The following is a 20,929-nucleotide window of genomic DNA, read 5'->3' as shown; positions in this document are numbered from 1 at the left end:
TCACACTGAATACGTTCCCAAAGTTTGAGCCAAAAATTCAGGCTAGTTTCCGAGATAATTAAGGAAACAACTTCATTTCTTATCAACCCAATACAACACCCTGTTCAGCTGATTCACTACTACACTGACAAAAATCCGCACGCACACGAGCTTACGTAATGGCCGCCATTGCGCTTGTGCTGCCGTTGGGCCACTGGCCGCGAACACAAGAGTGCCGCCTGACGACGGACCGGACGCCACACAAGCTATTCTAGGGCTACTACTAGTTATTTAAGGAATTAAATTAAGCAGAAAATTAAAGTTTATTTATTTTTGGTAACATAAAAAAATCTTAAGAGCCCTTTCAGGATCATGGATTTTACTTACTTAATTTATTGTTTATTACAGATCAAAATGAAAAAAAGGAAGTCAAAAACGAAGAACATCAGATCGATGGCGACCAGAACTAAATACACACACGTCAGCTACCTCACTACGGTAAGTTATACTAGCGGCCGCCCGCGACTTTGTACGCGTGGATCCCGTTTTACTCCCTTAGGGGTAGAGTTTCGTAAAATTCTTTCTTAGCGGGTGCCTACGTCATAACATCTACCTGCATGCCAAATTTCAGCACGATCCGTCCAGTGGTTTGGGCTGTGCGTTGATAGATCACTATGTCAGTCAGTCAGTCACCTTTGAGTTATACAGGGTGTCCCGTAATTCAACGTCAAGCCGGAACTCGGTGTTGTGGCAAGTTATGCTGGTTATCAGTAAATATGAAAAAAAAACTAAGATGTGGCATTTTGTCAAAATAATAGGCATTTAAAAAAAATCAAAAAATTCTACTCCCGGTGACGGTCTTTTTACTCGTGTTGCCACAAATCTTCACTTTTTCCAAATTTTCTTTTGTTACGTAACCCTGAATAATGCTTCTCTAAATTGTTATCAAATTTACAAAACCAGCTGCTCCAGCTTGGATGAAAAAAATACATTATTCCCAAAAAAAATTTCAAAATAAAAATTTTGCCTAGTGAAAACTGACTGTACTGAAAAAAAATTGTACTACGCGAGTGTGGCAAGTGACGTCAATTTGGCGCATTTAGTAAGGATTCCAAAATGGTATAACACTTGGTAATTTCTTGCTGTAATTGTCGACAATTTTTGTTTTTATTTACCTTAGCTAAAATTATTTTATTGACAGTTGCCAGAAGACAGCCCGTACTGTGCAACGTGCGACATGCGCTTCTTAACCACCGAAGCGCTTCGGAAGCATGTATCCGTGTCTCCTTGCCACGGGCACCCGGCCGAGGAGCCGTTCAAGCCCGGCAAGCGAGCAAGACTTGACGAAAACGATGCTGAAAGTACGAAGAAGAAAAGCGTCACGTGTGAGCAGGTCAGTAGCAGGAGCCTTCGATGTCTAGTTAAAGCCCGGTCTGTGAGCAATACTCAATACTCAATATTTTATTGCATCCATTATGTACCTACTTAAAATTAGAACATTATGGGCACCGCAATTAGGAGAGAGGAGGACCACCCCAGATCAACCGAAAGATGTATCAGAAGTTAGAATTTGTAAGTTAGCACGTAGAATTTTGTCCAATGACCCCAAGCTACCCATCCTTATCGCTCGCGCGTAATTATATTGCTGTCGCGACTGTGCGACGGGCGCCCGCAGTGAGTGTGCGAGCGCGACAGCAACATAATTACGCGCGAGCGATAAGGATGGGTAGCTAAAGATTATAATTTATTGGTCGTATCGAGCAGTCTGGAACGCATTCTCTCAGCGGTCGCAGGATTTTTATACTTAAGTACAGATGGCCCGCGTCCCCTTTAAAGGTCTTTGCGCCTCCTCTGGGAGGCGCGCCCGCCTCTTTGAGAACCAATGGTCTAAAGCAGTGGTTCTTAACCTTTAATTTACGAGGGGACATTTTACCAAATTTCTGTCTTGTCAGGGACCACTTATTTTTTTTCAAATCCCTATGAAAGGGGAAGTCTATAAAANGATGGTATCGTGAGTCCGTTTTACTGTGATTAACATAAGATAATAAGGATAGACAACGATATGAGAGTAGGCCTGCAACATTAAAGTGATAGCTCGCCCAATCAGTCGATCAGCTAATCGGCTATCAGCTGTGACGACTGCTGTGAGTTGTTATGACGTGAGTGTAAACAACAAAAAAGTGTGCAGTGGTAGTGAGCGTTGTGTGTGTTGTGTCTCGTGTTCCTGTGCAGAATGAATACACTACAGCTTTGTTGTGTGAGTAAAAAATACAGCATGTTCCATTATGTAAGACGAAATGAATTTTTATTTTTGTTAGAAAATGTAACTTTGTAAAATCATTATAAAACACATACTCAAATTTGGTGAACTTGTTCAGTGTACCGTATAGATGCCCCCATTAAAAGGAATGTAGCTAGTTTAGAAGGACCCTGTAGACATAATAGACTTTAAACTTTCGATACTTTTCTGGATGCTAGATGGATTAAGATATGGCAATAAAATAGAATAGCTTTCGTGTACAAATTCTTGTTACCTATACTAAGGCTGGGTTGCACCATCTTACTTTAGCTTTGACAAACGTCAAAATTCTCTCAAAATCCATATAAAAAGCACTGGTTATCGTCATAGTTACCGTTATAGTAAGGCTAGTAGCCACATTTGTCCCATACGGGAGTCAAATCCACACTAATACACGAACCACTGGACTATTCATTCCTACAAATTAATGACCGTATAAAAGAAATAACTTACTTCGAGGATAAGAAACGAACAACAAGTATCAAATAAGGTACGAGCCTATTGTTTCAAAAAGTCTTGAACTAATTCGCCCGGTCGTTGTCGTCGAAGTAATATCACAGACTACGTAAAGGCATTTAGCGAAACGAAACTACGCAGAAAAATAGTGGTCGTAAAAGTATAGTATCCAAGTTGTGCACGTGTTTCAATTCGGCTAAGATCACTTCGAACATTGCCTGCTAGCGATTGTTAAGAGACTTACTTGAGCTAACAGTGAGATTTAGGCTAAATGTACTTATCACTAGACAGACTAAATAAATAAATAAATAAATAAATAAATAAATAAATAAATAAATATCCTTGGACATTTTACACTATGCTTCTAGTCCCAAACTAAGCAAAGCTTGTACTATGGGTACTAGACAACGGATGTAAACATACTTATATACTTTTTTTTTGTAAATACATACATATTATACATAGACACCCAGACCCGTCACAGAAATTAAAATTCATAATTTCAATTTCTGCACGGCCGGGAATCGAACCCGGGGCATCTCGGCATAGTAGTCCGTTTCCGAACCACTACACCAAACGGCCGACTAAAATAAATAACTAAAATGTTGTTCTCCGAGTTTGTGAGTGTTAGGTACACCAACTCATTCTAAATATTATAGTCACTTTAGTACAGTCAAACAAAATTATTGAAATACCTAACATTTAAGATCTTTTTTTTTTAAATAGACCTTAATCAATTATGTCAGAATATAATTACAAAACAATAAAATAGCAAATGAAGTATGGCGATAAAAATAATAGTAAACTGCATGTTAAAAAGATCCCTACATATAAAATTTCGCAGATTTTTGAAATTTCCAATTAATATAACATACATTGGAGGCGCTGGTTAGCTCATATCAGCCCCTTAACGAAACCATCGTTTACGAAACCCTTGCCTTAATTTTAGCATTGTTACTTAGTGTTCGTAAATAATAAAGTTTCAAATTTCCGCACGCTTGTTTATGAAAGCCCACCAATTCATTACTTTATTTGTTTAATAAAGCTCGAACGAGCACCGCCTGTACGGTGGGATATAAATTACCTTTAATTTAGGTGAACGATCCAGAAAATATGATGATGTTAAGTTTTCATCAGCCGTAATGAAACGGCTGGGCCCGTGTTTATCTAAGCGCCTACTCGGTATTTATTTTTGTTTGCAATAATTAACGCGGAAGTCGTAAAAATGGATGGATGTTTGTTGTTCATTCACGAATAAAATTGCTGGAGGAATATATTAAGTAAACTGTTGTATACCTACCTATACATCAAAATAGCATGGCGGATAGGATAATGTGATTTTTAACACTACTTTTTATCGAATTTATCGCAAAGAAGCATGTTCATTATTATAATTCAACATAGGTTCGTTCGTTCGTTCGTTTCAGCCGAAAGACGTCCACTGCTGGACAAAGGCCTCCCCCAAGGATTTCCATGAAGACCGATCCTGCGCCGCTCGCATCCAGGCACCTCCCGCGACCTTCACCAGATCGTCAGTTCACCTAGTGGGAGGCCTGCCCACGCTACGTCTTCCGGCTCGTGGTCGCCACTCAAGAACTTTCCTACCCCAGCATAGGTACTAAACTTTATTCACTATCAGAAAGCTTAGTTATAAAGAATATGATAAAATATGTATAAATAATGCAACGTGACACTGCACCGGTCACAGCGATGCAATCTATATGGTAAACACTGTTTTTTCTAAAGTTTGTTAATGGTGCGTGACAAAACAGATTGACAATGTGGATGATGATACAATCCGGAAAGTCCCGGAATAAACGAAAAAGTGGTCACAGTATTAGAACATGTTGATTGGCCCATTTAACAGTGTCGAGCTCAATGATCGATAGCAAACATTATTTTCTCCACGTCCAGTAGCTCAACTAAAATTTGTCAGTCTAAAAGGTAGTCCTTTTGGACTAACACAATTAACAAAAGCCCATGTACCACTAGACAGTCACGTACCTACCCACATAATTGTGCTACAGTTGTGGAAAGGTATGTAAATACTTGGAGTATCCATCCAATTATTGTTTGTTAACTATTATTATTATCGTGAAAGTTTGTGAAGGTTACTCCTTCATGGAAACTAACTGGACGGCTTTTGAAGGTCCTTTAAAGGTCTTTTGAAGTCCCAATCAAATCATTCATTATTTTCAGTTCATTATGTTTCAGTCGTTACCTATTCTTCCATATTGGATTCTGTTTTTATTGGGTAGTCAATAAGCGTATTTTCTGTTTCAAATGTAGAGTCAGGCTACTATCAAAATAATATCAGTCAAATATATTACGGTTTTGGTTGCCGTTTTGTTATAAATAGCTTTAAGGCTAAGGTACACGTACCTAAGTGTAACATAACTATAAAGTAGATTATGTATTACACGTGTATCAGAAGTCTATAAGAATAACGCGACAAAACTTAATGTCTTGGATGCCAATCTCGACGGAGTCGTTCCGGCTCCCTTTATTTTAAGTCATATTTCTCAGTGCGGGAGCTACAAAACATAATGATCCGAATGTATCTCTGTCGCGAAACTGTACCTTTGGGAACCGCGAGTAATAAAAATTCCGGTACGCGCGTTACTGTGCTTTCGAGAAAGTAATCCGCGAAGAAATACCGCCTCAACCTACAATTTCCACATTTGTAACTGGGAAATCTCCATTTCTCTTTGACTACCAGTCGTTCCAAAACCGTCGGGTCCCCAGTGTGTCGTGGTGCGGCGACACTCATAAAAATTCGCAGCGCCGAAGTTCGGATCGACGTGGCACATTGGAACCTGGCTGTGGCATTATAATTTTAAGCCGCACGAAGGCAGTTTTGTTACATATTGTAGCAGTTTTTGCGCAATGGAGATAATAAATTTGGCGAGCGTGAATGTGACCACATTAAAGAGGCGCGCTACAAAAACGGCTCGTTGCAAGTTACATGAAGTATTTTAATTGTTTTTTTAAACTCCAACGTGGAACGGTAAATATTTTAGGCTGTTTTAAAAAATATTTTGTAAAAATGGCTGAAGCACCATTTACAAAAAGTTATAGGTACTTACGAGTATGCTCTTGGGAGCTAGTGGTTTTATGATTTTTTTCTAAGAAAAGTATGCAGTTTGTGTTTATTTTAACTACGTGGATGAAATTTTTGAAAATTTTGGAATGTTTTAAAAATTCTGAAAGAAAATTCAGTGATCTTTTTTCCTTAATTCCTTCTATAAAGTTTTTGCAAATGCGTTAACTGCCAACACATAGCTTCATTTCTCGTGAAGTGCGCATCAAACTTGAACTCTTGAAACATTTCTGGTAGCAAGAAGAAATAGCCACGTCACCTTCATTATCGGCGATCGTAAACCGCTATCGATTGTTCTGCTCGTTAACAGCTCCCCACTATATCAATATCATTCCGTAACAATCTTTATTTATGAGCTTAATTCTGCCGTAAATCTTGGATGATGTCTCCAGCGAGCCCTGGCTTACTTCTCATTAATAAATAAGCGGGCGGGGACCCGCTCCAAACCTCGGTAGTTACCTTTATAATGACTTTTAGAGATAGTAAAATTGAGACTCACCCTGCTTACTTACATTTTGATGAATTTTACTAAGGCGATGTTCAAAATTATAAGGTAAACTACACATTACTACAAATACTTGAATGGAATGGAAAAAAATGGAATTACCGCAGGCAGAAACTGAGGTACTATTTCAATATTTTAGAACTAGCGGCCGTCCGCGACTTCTTACGCGTGGATCCCGTTTTACCCCCTTCATCTATCTTACGCGGTTTAGATTTCTTCATACAAATGTTTTTTTCCCGCTAACTCCCGTTCCCGTGGGAATTTTGCAATATCCTGTGGTATCTAAGCTTTAAGTTTACTAAGGACCTCTCTACAGATTTATTATAAGTATACAGGGTGGCCAAAACAGTGAGGTCTAAAAGAAAAATTTAGATTCCTTACATCAAGGTGTACCTAAATCACCCCCATGTATATAATACGATTGTGCTTAGTTTAGGAGATAGAGTTAATTTTGTGATATTTAAAAATTTTATGACCTAGTAGGCTTTAAACATTTTTATCTTTTTTTTGGGTTGACTTTTTTTTGGGTTTTCTTTTTTTTGGGTTGAGATTTCTTTTTTTCGACAGATTTGTTATTAATTGCAGATGTTTGAAAAAAATAATCACCTTCCTATCTTTGATTCAAGATACAAAAGTTTTGCTAGAAACATTAAAATTATGCTTTTATCAGAACACTATCAAATTTTCAACTTAAAAGTTTAAGTAAAAGAAAGAACTTCCATAGGTCCAAAACCATTTTAAAAACTGCGCCGTTTCCTGTACTTTCATAATAATACAAAAGAACATGTACTTAATGGGCCACTATTTCCTGTAATCGGTCCACTAAAGTTGTAAGTCGGAGATTCCGTTACATGTTTTCGACTTTCTTAGAGTTAATTAATATTGGGAATCCTCTAAGTTTACATTACGTAGAACAGAATTAGAGCAGTAACTGGACAGAACATGTTATTATTCTCAACGAGGAAGTTCTTGCCCTTCATCACACCTGGTGGAAACTGATGATTAGGCTGAAGGTGGAAGGGAACTTCAACTACAGAAGAACTATGGCTTCCTACCTCCCAATACCGGAATACAGTAATGCTATTAACATTATTGTTATAGTGACAGACTTAGGAAAATAGAGTTGCTAACCAGGCAGACTTAAATCAAACCCTACCACCAACCAAACCGAGCAGAAAATTTCACCTCCACTGGGAATCAAACCCGGGACCTCTGAAGCTTACCTCTTACCACTTGAAGACAGAGGCAGTTGTTACATTTTACTATTATACTGTTTTGGCCACCCTGTAGATTGTTTGTTCAAACATAGTAACTTATTAGGAGCTCGAGACCTCGTACCTATAAATAGCCTATATCGACAGTGAAAAAATAAGCAGGTAAGTCTAGAAAAAAATATTCATCAGTTTATTACCAGATTAAGGAAAGTGGGGGAGTGGAAGATAATAATAGAAAATTGGTTGCGGATTATTTTACTAAAAAAGTACTAAAGACATTGTTAAATATTCAAATATAAAGTAGAAAAAGTTATTTACTACAACTGAAAAATCGGTGTTTATCCTCAGACAGATACCTAGTATTGTATTTTCTGTATTTCTTTATAAGGTCAAATATCTTCGTCGAAATGGAGTAAAACGGTAATTGACTGATGTCACTGACAGTTACTAAATTGATGTCAGATTTAAGCAAAAAAATATCTAGGGACCTCACAGGTTTAACCTCTTTTTGACAATGTAGTTACGAATAATATGATACACAATTTCAGAAAAGTAACGAATTTCTTCGTCCCACAAAAACATCTAATTCTAGGAAAGTTGCTATTAAAAGCTGATCTCATTATTTGGAAATAAGGGAAAGTTTCATAGTTGTATCTAAATAACAGTAATAGGAATTTTTTATTTATTTTATTTTTCTTTATTCAGAACACGACAGCTCTTTGTAACATTAATACAAACGGTATTTTTTATAGTTCTTACAGCCAATAATAGATTCTAAATATTATTTGTACATCTTATCATTTATTTATAGAAAATAATTATAACGATGGCTTTGTTTTTTTTACTAAGGAAAATGTTCATTAGTGACGTAATCAAATTTGGAAAAATAAAGTACTTTTCACCGGTCGTTGGGCCAGAAAGACCTTGGAGTGGAGACCCCGTAATGACACCTGCGGCAGAGGAAGACCGCCTAAAAGATGGACAGATGACATTCGGCAACAAGCTGGAATAAACTGGATGCAAGTGGCCGGGTTAGAAGTTAATGTAATCTTGAAGTAGGTCTATGTTCGAAGACAAACCCAAAGGTTGATTACGCAGCGCTTTTAATTATTTACTTAATAAAGTTAGAAACAAATCAAATACTCATTCAAGTAAAAAGTAATCTACATAATGTGACTGATGGCATAATCTTTTTGATTCTACCCAGATCTAATGGGTTCGCAGAAACCGAACAAAAGCTTTTTTTTATCAAGCAATAAAGCGTTTCGTTATAAATATCGTGCAAAAAACACAATAAACATTAATAAACATTCGGAATTACATAAAAGAAATGAAAATATGTAGAGAAACAGAATAAAATTTAAGATATTTATTAATTTTGAGTGGATGTAATATAAAGACGTAACTTCGCAGCTTCGCCGTAATTCGATTCGATAAATTCGCATACATACACAATCTCGTATTGAAATCGAACATTAAGTACTTTGTCTACTGGCACAGGTTACTTGCGATAAACAGAGAAAATAAACAGAGCAATTGTCAAATTGTCATGGATTGGATTCTAAAGTTCCTTCGTTTATTTTATGAACTATTCGCTCCCAGATTTCTGCAAACTAGAAAATATTTGTCTGTTTGTTATCGCACCATCTCATATTCTTATGATGACCGACTTTTTACAGCGCATGTACGGCGATAGCTATCGGAAGAGCTGTAAACCGAGCTTGACTACCTGCATCGAGCCAAATACAGCTCGACTTTCATTTGGCAGATCTTTTACTTTGTTAGTCTTGGTGCATAAACAGAGCTAGATAGGGGTAAAATCAACCTTATAATAAGGTGTTAAAGCGTTCATGAACACGTTACGGCACGTGATGTTTTGCTACAATTAGTTATAGATTACGTCGATCATAGCGCAAATTGAAGTGCGCACGTTATTACGAGCACCTACGCACCTAATGCTATAATACGACGCACTGCATGATTTCACGCCCTTATTGGAACTCCGTGCGTGCATAAACATGACTCTGCTACATGACTTTAAGGATCATTATGTAACATTCCAAAACATAGTCGGGTTAGTTATACTATTTATAACTCAAGAACGGCTAAAGATATTTTGATGGAGGTAGCCGACACCCTGGATTAACAATAAGTAGGCTACCCAAAAAGGAAACTCAGCATGATCTGACACTAACAAAATTACCCATTAGTGTCTATTAGCTGAAAGTTTACACGACATTTTATTACATTGCCTGGCGGTACGAAGTTCGCTGGGTCAGCCTGAGTAGTAAGAAATTGCTTCAAGTTTAAAGTAAGATGATAAGAAATTAAAGATCAAGATTCTCAGATGTGGCAATGTTGGCACAAAAACCTGCTTTGGAATGAGCTCTCAAGATATCGGCGCACCAGAAATATCAGCTATTTGTTACGATACTTCATATTCGATTGCGACTTCAGCGCTTCATACTAGCGCTATCGATGCTCTAGGTACCTCCGCTACCAAATATTGCCCGACTTTATTTGTCTGAACTAAAATCCCACTCCACAATGTTTGAGTCAAAAGTTTAACTTGCTGTTGGTGTGTGGTTGTTTCGCAAATTGTGAAAATTTCTGTATAAATAGTACAGCAGTAATTTTTAATCATACAAACTTTAATCGATCATAACCTAATTCGATTTAAAATATTACATGAAGGTTCTAAGGACAAATAGTTTTGATAAACAATTTCGATAAGTGTCGTTTTCCTTTAATTATCTTTGGTAATAAACTACCAGACTGAAAAAAGGTCTGTTGATAATTTAGCATAATTTACAGCCTGGGTTCAAGTTACTTTTTCCAATTTTTTGCCAGATTTTTCAGATAGATATTACCAATTTTTTACACTGTCTGTCTTGAATACTTTCTGAGGTCTATATGATTATCCACTTGTACTATAACAGTCTCACCTTTATTTACGATATTATTTATCCTCATTTATTTAACAGCATAGCATTACATACCTTTTGTTACTATGTTTGGTTCCATCAATCACATTTTACGGCCTGGAAATGCAGCATAGGTGGCATAGGCTTATAAATAAGCCAGTTGTCACAATGTCATCGTTACATTATGCAGGTACCAACAGAAAGTTGTTTTGTCCAGCAATTTGGTATGCAATGTCGCGGGTGCACCAGCGAGCCTATTGCAGCATTAATGTTCTGTGGTTTGGATTCGCTCCACGTAGAGAGGTCCCCATAAAAGTGGTCTGCACTGGCCCGCTCAAATTGTTTTCGACCCACAAACTGGCACGGTACAGTTAACACGGCAAATAGAAACTTCATTTATTTTGTAGTCCAGGTTAGGTTTGGCGCGGGTGCTGTCTAATGGTGTGAAAAGTTCATGTGTGTCACGAGTGATGTGATGTTCATTTTAGATTTGCAATCGTCAGGTACATTAACAGCAGTGTTACGGGAACGTTATGAGACTTTTTAATATTTTATTCTAAACTAGCGGCCGCCCGCGACTTCGTACGCGTGGATTCCGTTTTACTCCTTAGGGGTGGAGTTTGGTAAAATCCTTTCTTAGCGAATGGCTACGTCATAACATCTACCTGCTTGCCAAATTTCAGCCCGATCCGTCCAGTGGTTTGGGCTGTGCGTTGATAGATCACTATGTCAGTCAGTCAGTCAGTCACCTTTGAGTTCATTTATTATTTTATGTACTAACGAATACACTATAACTACCTAATGGTATATAAAATAAACAAACTAAGATCCTCAGGTGGAAAATGCCTACGTAAAACATCGAGCAAACATATCACATCCGTGGGTTATTAATATTGTGATGGTATTTGATAGGTCAGAGTAAATACTGGCCGAGTTATGTGGATGAAAAGGATCGTTTACGCTACCCCGTGTAACAGTATTAAAAAAATTATGCCTGATTTAATTTCGACAGAAATAAAAATTCATATTTTATTTTATCACGCCGCCTTGCTGTTAAAATATTCAAATATTATTCTGACGGAACACTTGAGCTTTAGCTTCCAGCCGACATTTCAAAATGGAAATAGACTCTCGTGTCTGCTAGGGGAATCGTATTCGACATTTGACGCAAAATGATGATGCAAATTTCGTGAAAATGCCAAATATTATGCGCGATTACGTATCAATGATGGTTGGGTGGGTTTCGGATATTCCCGATCTGTTTGAGTTTTATGGCCTCTAAAAATGATTTCCATAATGTTTATTATGCTGCGTGATGGTAACGGGGCTCGCAGGTACCGATGGTATAAAGATGAAACACCTTTTTTATTGGCCATAGTCACACAGTAAATTCGACTACGTGTACAATTTGAGATTTCCTTCACACTGCCTACGTGTGTAGATGTTACAGGTACAGTTAGATAACTATGAGTGTAAGCTGTGAGAATAGAAAATATGTTCCAATCCAACCTGCTTGCAACTGAATTTTTAAATAAAATATAAGTTAAAACAAAATCTTGTATTTCAGTCGTTGAATTCATTCTACTTTCTATTCTTTTGTCAAAGAATCCCTTAATGTACATAAATACCCTAATACAGCTAAGGACTGGAATTCGCTGCCTGCTGTTGTCTTTCCTCAACACTATAATCCGGGCCTTTTCAAGGCGAGAGTTTATAGGCACTTACAGGGCAGATATTTACCATCCTAGACTGCATCTCACTTAACATCAGGTGCGATTGCGGTCAAATACCTGCCTTGTCTTGCATAAAAAAAGAAATATTTATCATGTGAGTAATTTGCACAATACGAACAACTATAGAGTAAACAAAATATTTTGAAAGCCAAGTGGATTTGATTTATTAAACCTGAATCATTTGAAAAAAAAAAAGTAAATTGTGGTAACCAAGGCTTCGAAATGAGCTTTCCAACAACCCACAGATAATGTAAAAATAGCACACCCTGTATTATTATACCAGTCAATAGTGCCGCTTTTGATCAAATTCTGCGAAGTAATGACATTATGACTACTTTAACCAATCATATTCTGTGATGAAGAGCAAAACCTTTTAAGGCTAAAAACATACGGGTCGAATTGAGAACCTCCTCCTTTTTTTGAAGTCGGTTGAAAATACACGATTGTAACGGCAGAGGCCTCGCAAAAAGTAGGATCCTAATAATGTGCAGACAGCCTTAATGTTTTTGTTCATAATACAGTTTTACGAAGAATTTCGTTTTTCCATTTCAGCTAAGCAAATATTTTAATGTAACATCCGGCCTATGAAAATATAGCCTTCCTACTTACTGGAAGAGCTCATATGGTCCGCTCTGTTTATTCAATATAATGAGGAAAAGGAAAATCGTGTAATGGCAAATTGTGTTTTGATGTCCAGTTAGGCAAACACCGTTTCCCTAATAATTATTGTTACATTGGTTTACTAGCTTTGGCCCGCGAATTTGCCCAATAGATATCAGTTTCGAAAAGGTCAATGGCAATAACACTTTGTTTTAATTTAAATTGGAATTTGCATTACACTCATAATGGGAAATTTAATATTGTATACAATAATGTGGAGTAAATCATAATGAACTTTGAAACAGAGACTACTAATTGCCCATTTTAGGTTATTTTAGTAAATTACTTTTGTTTATATTCGATTTTGACACCAAATGTATGGTAGGAATAAAACTGAAAGCGTTATCTATACCTACTTCATAATAAATCTGTAGAGAGATCAATTCTGTACACGAAATATATTTTCAAAATAACTATCGGGGGTGATTAGTGATCGATACTGATGCCAAAAATGCAATCAGTAAAATGTTTGTTTGTCTGTCTGTCTGTCTGTCTGTCCGTCTGTATTTTTCTTATAGAAACAAAAACTACTCGACGGATTTTAACGAAACTTGGTACAATTATTCTTCGTACTCCTGGGCAGGTTATATATTATATAGTATACTTAGGAATTCCCACGGGAACGTGAATTAGCGGGAAATCCTTTTGTATGAAAATCTCTTTTGTATGAAAATCTAAACCGCTTAAGTTAGACGCTTGATATTTCGCATGCAGGTATCTTAGTAAATTTAAAGCTTAGTTACAACAGGATATTGCAAAATTCCCACGGGAACGGCAATTAGCGGAAAAATCCTTTTGTATAATTTGGCATGCAGGTATCTTAGTAAACTTAAAGCTTAGTTATATTGCAAAATTCCCACGGGAACGGGAGCTAGCGGGAAAAAACATTTGTATGAAAAAAACTAAACCGCGTAAGATAGATGAAGGGGGTAAAACGGGATCCACGCGTACGAAGTCGCGGGCGGCCGCTATTAAATAAATCTATTTTTACAACATTTCCCTTGAAGAGATTGTTTTTCTATATTTTCTCCTGTTATTGTGTTCACCAAAGCAGCGTCTACGTAAGTTATCAACTTTAAACTGCTCTATGAACACGGCATCATAAAATATTACTATATTGTTATTCTCGTCTAGAAACTATGCCTTTCCCAGGATTTATTGTTGCTGTCTCTTTTCAATCGTAAGTAACAAATGGCGCATGGAAAACTTTTCCACAACACCGTCTTGTTTGTGACGCGTTCTTTGGTGAGAGGAACGAGGTGAGTTGGTACATTGAATGGAAAACATGTAGGTAACTGAAACATAGTTATATCAATTGTTTCCCAAGACAAAAGTAGGGTAAATGATTAAAGTACCAAGGTATAATATACCTATAAGATTGGCACAATCAATCCTTTTTCTTTTAGCATCTACAGAAAAAATAATTCTGTATAGGACAAATCTTTCAGATTTCAAATCAAAATCAGTATTTGATTTCACCCAGTATTTTTTCGTGCCAGTGTAAAAAACAAAAGACGGCCAGAGAGACCAGTGAAAATACGCACTCATACTTCAATCAATTGTCAAATTGAAAAAATATGGCTGCATTCTATCAGACAAAGATTTGATCATTATTTCTAAGCCACGTATTGTTTTCTATTTGTTTTGTATACGCTACAAACGACAATCGTCCAACTAAAAGTGCTCAAGAAATATTATAATGAGGTTCTTCGTTTTAAGAAGTCGCGAGTCGACGCTCCGAGCGCACTCGAGTCTCGGCCATCACTGCATGGCTGCTCTCGAGGACTACTTATCATTACTTACTGAGGAAACATGAGCTATTTCGCCATGAGAAATAAAAATATATTTATTTTAAAAAATAGAACGTGGAATAAAATGACGATCAGATCAGATTATAGGTAAATCGTAATCTGCACATTGTATTGTAATTAAATTTATAAATGGCTAAATGACAAAATAAACACTCGTACTAAGGCCAAGGTTAAGCTCGTCATCATACATTGTAAAGGTTCAATTATGGGTCAATGTTCAGCGACCATTATTCGGTTTTAAATTGGACTCTATTTATTGCCATACTACACCGATTAGTACTAATATCGAAGCATTGTTGTCTTCTCTAAAACACCTATGAAATAAAACATATATCTATTAAATTTAACTTAGCACACATGGACCTATAAAAAAAGTCGGACGGATTCTCATCAACAAAATACTGTGACGTTAGGATACACCAGCTTGCCTGTACGTACAGGCCGGCACGCACACATTCACACCCTGATACACCACTTCGAGTGCAAACTTCACACAGTTGACACATTTAAGCAGCGAAAAAACAACACGAATACGACATGTCTTGTGTGATGAAATTGTGTAAAAACCGTTCTGTTCGAACAAACAAAAATTAAGGAATCACATTTCACAGGCAAAATAATAATCCAATCACTTATTTCCCGACATTAAAATATTGAAATTAATTGAAATCAAACGTCATTCACTCGAAAAAATAATACGTCAAAGACCAGTGTTCTCAGTTATTTACGTGGGAAAATTACCCGAAATATGGGAAATTAATAATAATTTTAGGACTTTTTAGTTATTTATTACGCATACTATGGAAATAAAATAATTTATCATAATAATTGTGTTTTAATGGGATATATTTTCATAGGCAAATTTGATCCTTCCCAAAAATGTGGAACTGCAAAATTCAAATTTTCTTACATTGATTTCAAGTCAGTGTCAGGTTGTATGTTAAAAAAAATCTATCAGAGATAATAATAATATATTGATGATGCATAAGATCATGATTATAATGTACACAAGATTCGTAATTTGTAACTGCGTGAATCATTTTTGATCAACATTATGTACATAACTACATACCCTGACACACTGACTTGCAAACAATGTAAGAAAATTTGAACATTGAAAATTTCGCGCCTACCTCAACGCATTCACCTTTCATCCTTTTAAAATGGCACGGAATAATTCTGTCTACATTTCCAAGTAACATCTGCCGATCTATGTTTTTCTTAAAATAAATGGGAAAAATGTTTTGGCTAACATGGCATCCCTAAATTCACTCACACAATAGACAAACGCCAAAATTTTGCGTCACAGTTTTGTTGTAGCGCGAGTTCCGTCCGCCTTTTTTTATAGGTCCATGCTTAGCACAGTACCATTTTGATTAATTTTTTGCGATACTGTTTTAAACAAAAGTAAAGATCAATCTTATATTGACTAAAAACTAAAACGGTCTACCTATACTCATTATCGTCACTGGAAATAAGTTAGTCCTTCACATTACACCCCATGAAAGCGTCAAAGATCTTTCGTTTCTTTTACGGTCCTCCAATATATGCCTGGGTGACGCCATGAGTTCTTGACTGTACCTACCTGCATGGCTGAGCTCTCGAGGGTTACTCAAGTCTCGAAGGGAAGCAGTAAAGGGAACTATTTCATATGGGCACAGTGACTTGGTAGTGTTAGAAAAAAGGACCAGTGAACTCAAAAGGTGTTCTTAGATTTTTATGACTACAAGGATGAACTAGCTACCTTCGTTCGTTTGTTTCAGCCAAATAACATTCACTACTGGGCAAATGGCTCCTCCAAGAAATTCCACCACGATTGGTCCTGCGCTGCCCGCATCCAGATACTTCCCGCAACCTGACATGATCGTCGGTCTACCTAATGGGAGACCTGCCCATACTACATCTTCCAGCCCGTGGTTGCCATTCATCAACATTTCTGCCCTAACTACTTAATTCTATTACATTTACAAATAGATAATCAATACTCAATTCTTTAATGCATTAGTGCTTACTGCACTTAATGTACCTGAATTTCATACCCTTATTAACTCAAGGTTGAGTGCCCTAACTTGTTCATATACTCGAGATAGTTCCGTAACGAGGTTCTTAGTATTTGCCTATCACAGCGTGAAACTGCACTGGAGAGCTGTCTATGTAATGTGTATGATGTAGGACATTCTATATTCATACATTACGTGTACTATATGACGTCTTACCTGTTTCTATGAACATTTATTAATTACCGTTCTTCAAAATATGCAAAGGAGTTCCTGGGTCTAAAGTCGCATAAACTAGGTTTCCATAAAGTCGCATAAATCTATTGTATTGTTACGTAAATGGGGATGTAGTTAATGCAATTAAAATCTCTAATCACAATCGAATGTTTACTCGTACTGCCAACGGGCATCGGGATTGGTTCACCATGGGGTCATTATTGAAAGATCCTGTGCTTGGATATTTCTCGGAATAAAATCCTAAACCATCATTTGTACTATTATAATAATTACGAAGGTACTAGCGGAATGCAGACAAACTTGTATAGTCAGTAGTTTTATGTAAACGTTTATTATATCTGTAACCACAACTTGCCCCTCCAAATCTCACGGGTTTGACTCGTTCTGGGTCAAGAAGAAGTTGCCCGCGTAAGCAATGCCCAGTCCATTCTGCGCTGCAAACTGCTCGGCAGAAAATTTGCCACGATTCTTGAATTCTCTGTGAAAATAATTAAGTTATTGAGTCTTATCTAAACAATTAGAAACTCTAAGACCATAAGCAGGATACTAAACTATTAAAGAATAAAGATACATTAACTTATTTTAAATAGACTAATTGAGTGGACTTTGGACAGGTCAATACTATTAGGTATATTTCATTTTTTATATAAAATCTAATAAAATAACATTTATTTGTACCAATCTGTTTAACTTTTATCAATGACGTACGTGAGCGCACGGTTCTTTCTTTGTCATCAGAGTATTTCATTACATTAGACTTATATTTTATTGCAAAGTTTCTTAGTTTAACGTGAAGTCGTCTGAACATACCTTGGTCCATTAAAGCATATCCTCGAAGGCTGTTCATACACCAAGAAGACGTATCTGTGCAGGCCAGTCTTAGGTGGTGGGCCGGGGGGCAGGTAGTCAAAGACGGTCTCCCCAGCAGCCAGGTTTGCTCCGGGGATATTGATGACCAGCCAATGCAACCATTCCCGGTCCTCTGGAGCTATTCGCGAAGGAGCGTCGGGATCTAGAATATTGATATACAGGGTGATTTTGTAATCAGTATCCAATTTTTTTGCAAGTAGTCAAAGATGGTCTCCCCAGCAGCCAGGTTTGCCCCGGGGATGTTGATGACCAGCCAATGTAACCATTCCCGGTCCTCTGGAGCTATTCGCGAGGGAGCGTCGGGATCTAGAATAATGATATATTTAGGCTGAGTTGCAACATCTTACTTTGACTGTAACTACTATAACGATAACCGGTGTTTTTTTTATGGAGTTTGACAGCTTTTTGACGTATGTTAAAGTTACAGTAAGATGGTTTTGATGAGTGCTACTGACAACGCCACTCTTGTGGCGGAGTTTTGGGCTGACACTGTGTAGGTTTGTTGTCGACACGAAAAGAAGAAGTAAGATGGTGTAAGTCAGCCTTAGGGTATCGAACATAAAGCGACGATAGCCGAATGGTGAAGGTGTTGGTTTGGCCGACTCGTGATCCGAGGAACGCGGGTTCGATCCCCGTCGCCACTCGACTATTGTGGTGAACCCACTCGAAATACAAGCATATTATTTAGCTTACCGTGAAGGGTTAACAGGATTATCAATTTTCTGTCAGTAGACGTCGCGTTGTTCATTTTGTTTAAAGCTAAGACCCATAACACTCCGCGCGACCTGTCATTGGCCTATGATCGCGCCGGCGATGGCGATCTGCACTCGTTGGTGTGATTGAAGCTTTACTTTTAATCTGAATGGTCTCATTTTATGTTTTTTTTTTCAATATTTCGTTCTAATATGCCACTGCATACCTGCTACGATGAGGGTGTAGTAGCGATAAGGGTTAGCCCTCCACATCACAGTTGGGGCTTCCTTCAGCTGCGACGGGCAGGCTGTGTTTCCAAACATGAGGCGGAAGCCAGTAGGGTAACATACCTGAAATAAATAACAATTGAGAGCCAAAGAAAAAATAACGCCCGTATTCACAAACATTATTATGAGGTCTCATAGTGCACGTGAACACACAGGGTGACATACGAACTAATCACGGAGCTCTATTTAACGCTGTGTGTTCGATTTGCTGCTTCACTTAAACGTGACTGACAATCAAAGTAATCTTGTTTTTTACAAAGTTTTCTTCCATTGCTATACATATTTTACATGATTCACTTATAAGTTTATATTTTTTTAAATTAATGATAAAAAATGCACTTTTTAAGAAAATAACCGGTTGGTAGCAGCTTGCATCCAGCATCTTCCTGCTACCTTTATGAGGTCGTCGGTCCACATTGTGGATGGATGTCCTACGCTGCGCTTTCCGGTACGTGGGTTTACCTGTCATTATGGAAACCATTGGGGGTCGCCTATATTCAGCAGTCGACGTCCTGTGGCTGAAATGATGATGATGATGAAAGAAAATGACTGTAAAAGAATTTCACTTTCTACAAGTGTAACTGGATGAGAAAATAAAATAATAAGTATTATTCCGTTTTTATTTTAATAGTTCTGAAGTAATTGATTAGTATTCGATAGATCGTTGTACAAAATATTATGAATTCTTATAATAATATTTTGATTGGAGAAAGAATTTGACATCATAAAAACTTATGGAATCTTGCTTATCTTCAAATTTTTTTTTCGAAATGCCTACAAGTAGGTAAGTATTAATTAATCTGTGAATATCACTCAAATGGATGGCAGGCTCATGTCTAAACAATGGTCATCCTTCTTTGTTTCTTTCTTTCTTTTCAGCCAAATGACGTCCACTGCTGGACAAAGGCCTCCTCCAAGGTTTTCCACAATCAACGGTCCTGCGCTGCCTGCATCCAGGCTCTTCCCGCGACCTTTACCAGATCGTCAGTCCACCTAGTAGGAGGCCTGCCCACGCTACGTCTTCCAGCCCGTGGTCGCCACTCGAGAACTTTCCTGCCCCAACGGCCATCGTCTCTACGAGCTATGTGCCCCGCCCACTGCCACTTGATTTTAGCAATTCTGCGAGCTATGTCGGTTACTATGGTTCTCCTGCGGATCTCCTCATTTCTGATTCGATCACGCAGGGAAACTCCGAGCATAGCCCATCGATCGTCGAATCCAACTCGGATGGGCAGCGTTCGGGAAGCTTCGCCATATACTCACGTCCGAAATACCGCAGTGTCTTAAGTCGAAAGTATTTGACCAATGCGTGTTGCCAGTGATGGTATACGGATCTGAGACGTGGTCGCTTACTATGGGCCTCATAAGAAGGCTCAAGGTCACCCAAAGGGCGATGGGTCATCCTTATCAAAATAAAATAATTTGTCAATAGGAATTTAAATTAACGTTTCTTTCTTTTTCTTACAATAAATTCCAATTGGTTACATTTGTATATTGTTTTTGGTTAAAACTGTAAAAATTACATTCACCAAAAGATAAACACCTTTTGATTCTTTAAGTAAATTCTTTGGTAAGATTAACCAAAATTAGTGTCGGTATAAATTCTAAAGTATTTTACTAATGCCTAAATGTAAAAAAATCTATAATAAACTTAGGGATTTCTGTTTTTTCTCTTCACAAAAAAATGGTATGTTTTCTTCGAATGTTTACTTACTTCCAGCATACTTCTGGGCGGGCAGCTCAATAAATCGGGCACTACCTCGTGAACCTCAAACGCTTGCTGTACAGTATACCGCTGCCCCAAGCATACCCCAACTAGTAAAGCGACCACTTGGATGACAAGTCCGAACTCTCCCATAGCTGTGTTCACCACGACTGGTTCCTATCGACTAGTGACACACACTGAGTGAACCAGTATTTTACTAGTTGTAACGCTGTAACAATGTTTGTAAACTTCGTGGTTAAGTTGATAGATATTTTTAGTTTTAGTGTATTGTTATTACTTAATATTTAAATAAATGAAGTAAAATCTGTCGGAAATATTAATTACGAAAATATTTTTAAAAATAATTCCACAAAGTGACATTTTACGTATTGTATGTTTAAGTTATTGCGTAAGTTGGGAAAATTGAATATTTTTGTAATAATAATACAAAACATTTGA

At 37.4% G+C, this 20,929-nt stretch overlaps 2 protein-coding genes across 2 annotated transcripts; one reads left to right on the top strand and one right to left on the bottom strand.

The window, feature by feature from the left end:
* Positions 1-368: 368 nt before the first annotated feature.
* Positions 369-16,540, top strand: LOC114356567 (uncharacterized). The gene is made up of 3 exons (XM_028309780.1): positions 369-477; positions 1,181-1,372; positions 16,445-16,540. The coding sequence occupies exons 1-3, from the start codon at positions 394-396 to the stop codon at positions 16,538-16,540; spliced, it is 372 nt and encodes a 123-aa protein (XP_028165581.1). The 5' UTR covers positions 369-393.
* Positions 16,541-17,218: 678 nt separating this feature from the next.
* On the bottom strand, positions 17,219-20,499 carry LOC114356589 (protein D2-like). The gene is made up of 4 exons (XM_028309819.1): positions 20,480-20,499; positions 18,705-18,828; positions 17,726-17,927; positions 17,219-17,393 (listed from the first exon to the last, which is right to left on the bottom strand). Exons 1-4 carry the CDS (start codon positions 20,486-20,488, stop codon positions 17,282-17,284), a joined length of 447 nt encoding a protein of 148 aa, XP_028165620.1. The 5' UTR covers positions 20,489-20,499; the 3' UTR covers positions 17,219-17,281.
* Positions 20,500-20,929: the final 430 nt, after the last annotated feature.

Source organism: Ostrinia furnacalis, unplaced genomic scaffold (assembly GCF_004193835.3).
Source record: "Ostrinia furnacalis isolate ACB-3 unplaced genomic scaffold, ASM419383v2 OfSCF2833, whole genome shotgun sequence".
Classification (NCBI taxonomy): Eukaryota; Metazoa; Arthropoda; class Insecta; order Lepidoptera; family Crambidae; genus Ostrinia; species Ostrinia furnacalis.
The sequence above is the reverse complement of the archived record's forward strand: the minus strand, read 5'-3'. Positions and strand labels throughout refer to the sequence as shown.

What these genes read in the sequence shown, in the direction of transcription:
- LOC114356589 (XM_028309819.1), bottom strand. An exon ending in CTACACCCTCATCGTAGCAG is followed by an intron (nt 17,928 to 18,704) that starts GTATGCAGTGGC and finishes TCAATATTCTAG; the next exon opens with ATCCCGACGCTCCTTCGCGA. An exon ending in ATATGCTTTAATGGACCAAG is followed by an intron (nt 17,394 to 17,725) that starts GTATGTTCAGAC and finishes TTATTTTCACAG; the next exon opens with AGAATTCAAGAATCGTGGCA.
- LOC114356567 (XM_028309780.1), top strand. Translation starts at nt 394, where the DNA reads ATGAAAAAAAGGAAGTCAAAAACGAAGAACATCAGATCGATGGCGACC. An exon ending in ACGTCAGCTACCTCACTACG is followed by an intron (nt 478 to 1,180) that starts GTAAGTTATACT and finishes TTTTATTGACAG; the next exon opens with TTGCCAGAAGACAGCCCGTA. An exon ending in AAAGCGTCACGTGTGAGCAG is followed by an intron (nt 1,373 to 16,444) that starts GTCAGTAGCAGG and finishes CGTTTGTTTCAG; the next exon opens with CCAAATAACATTCACTACTG.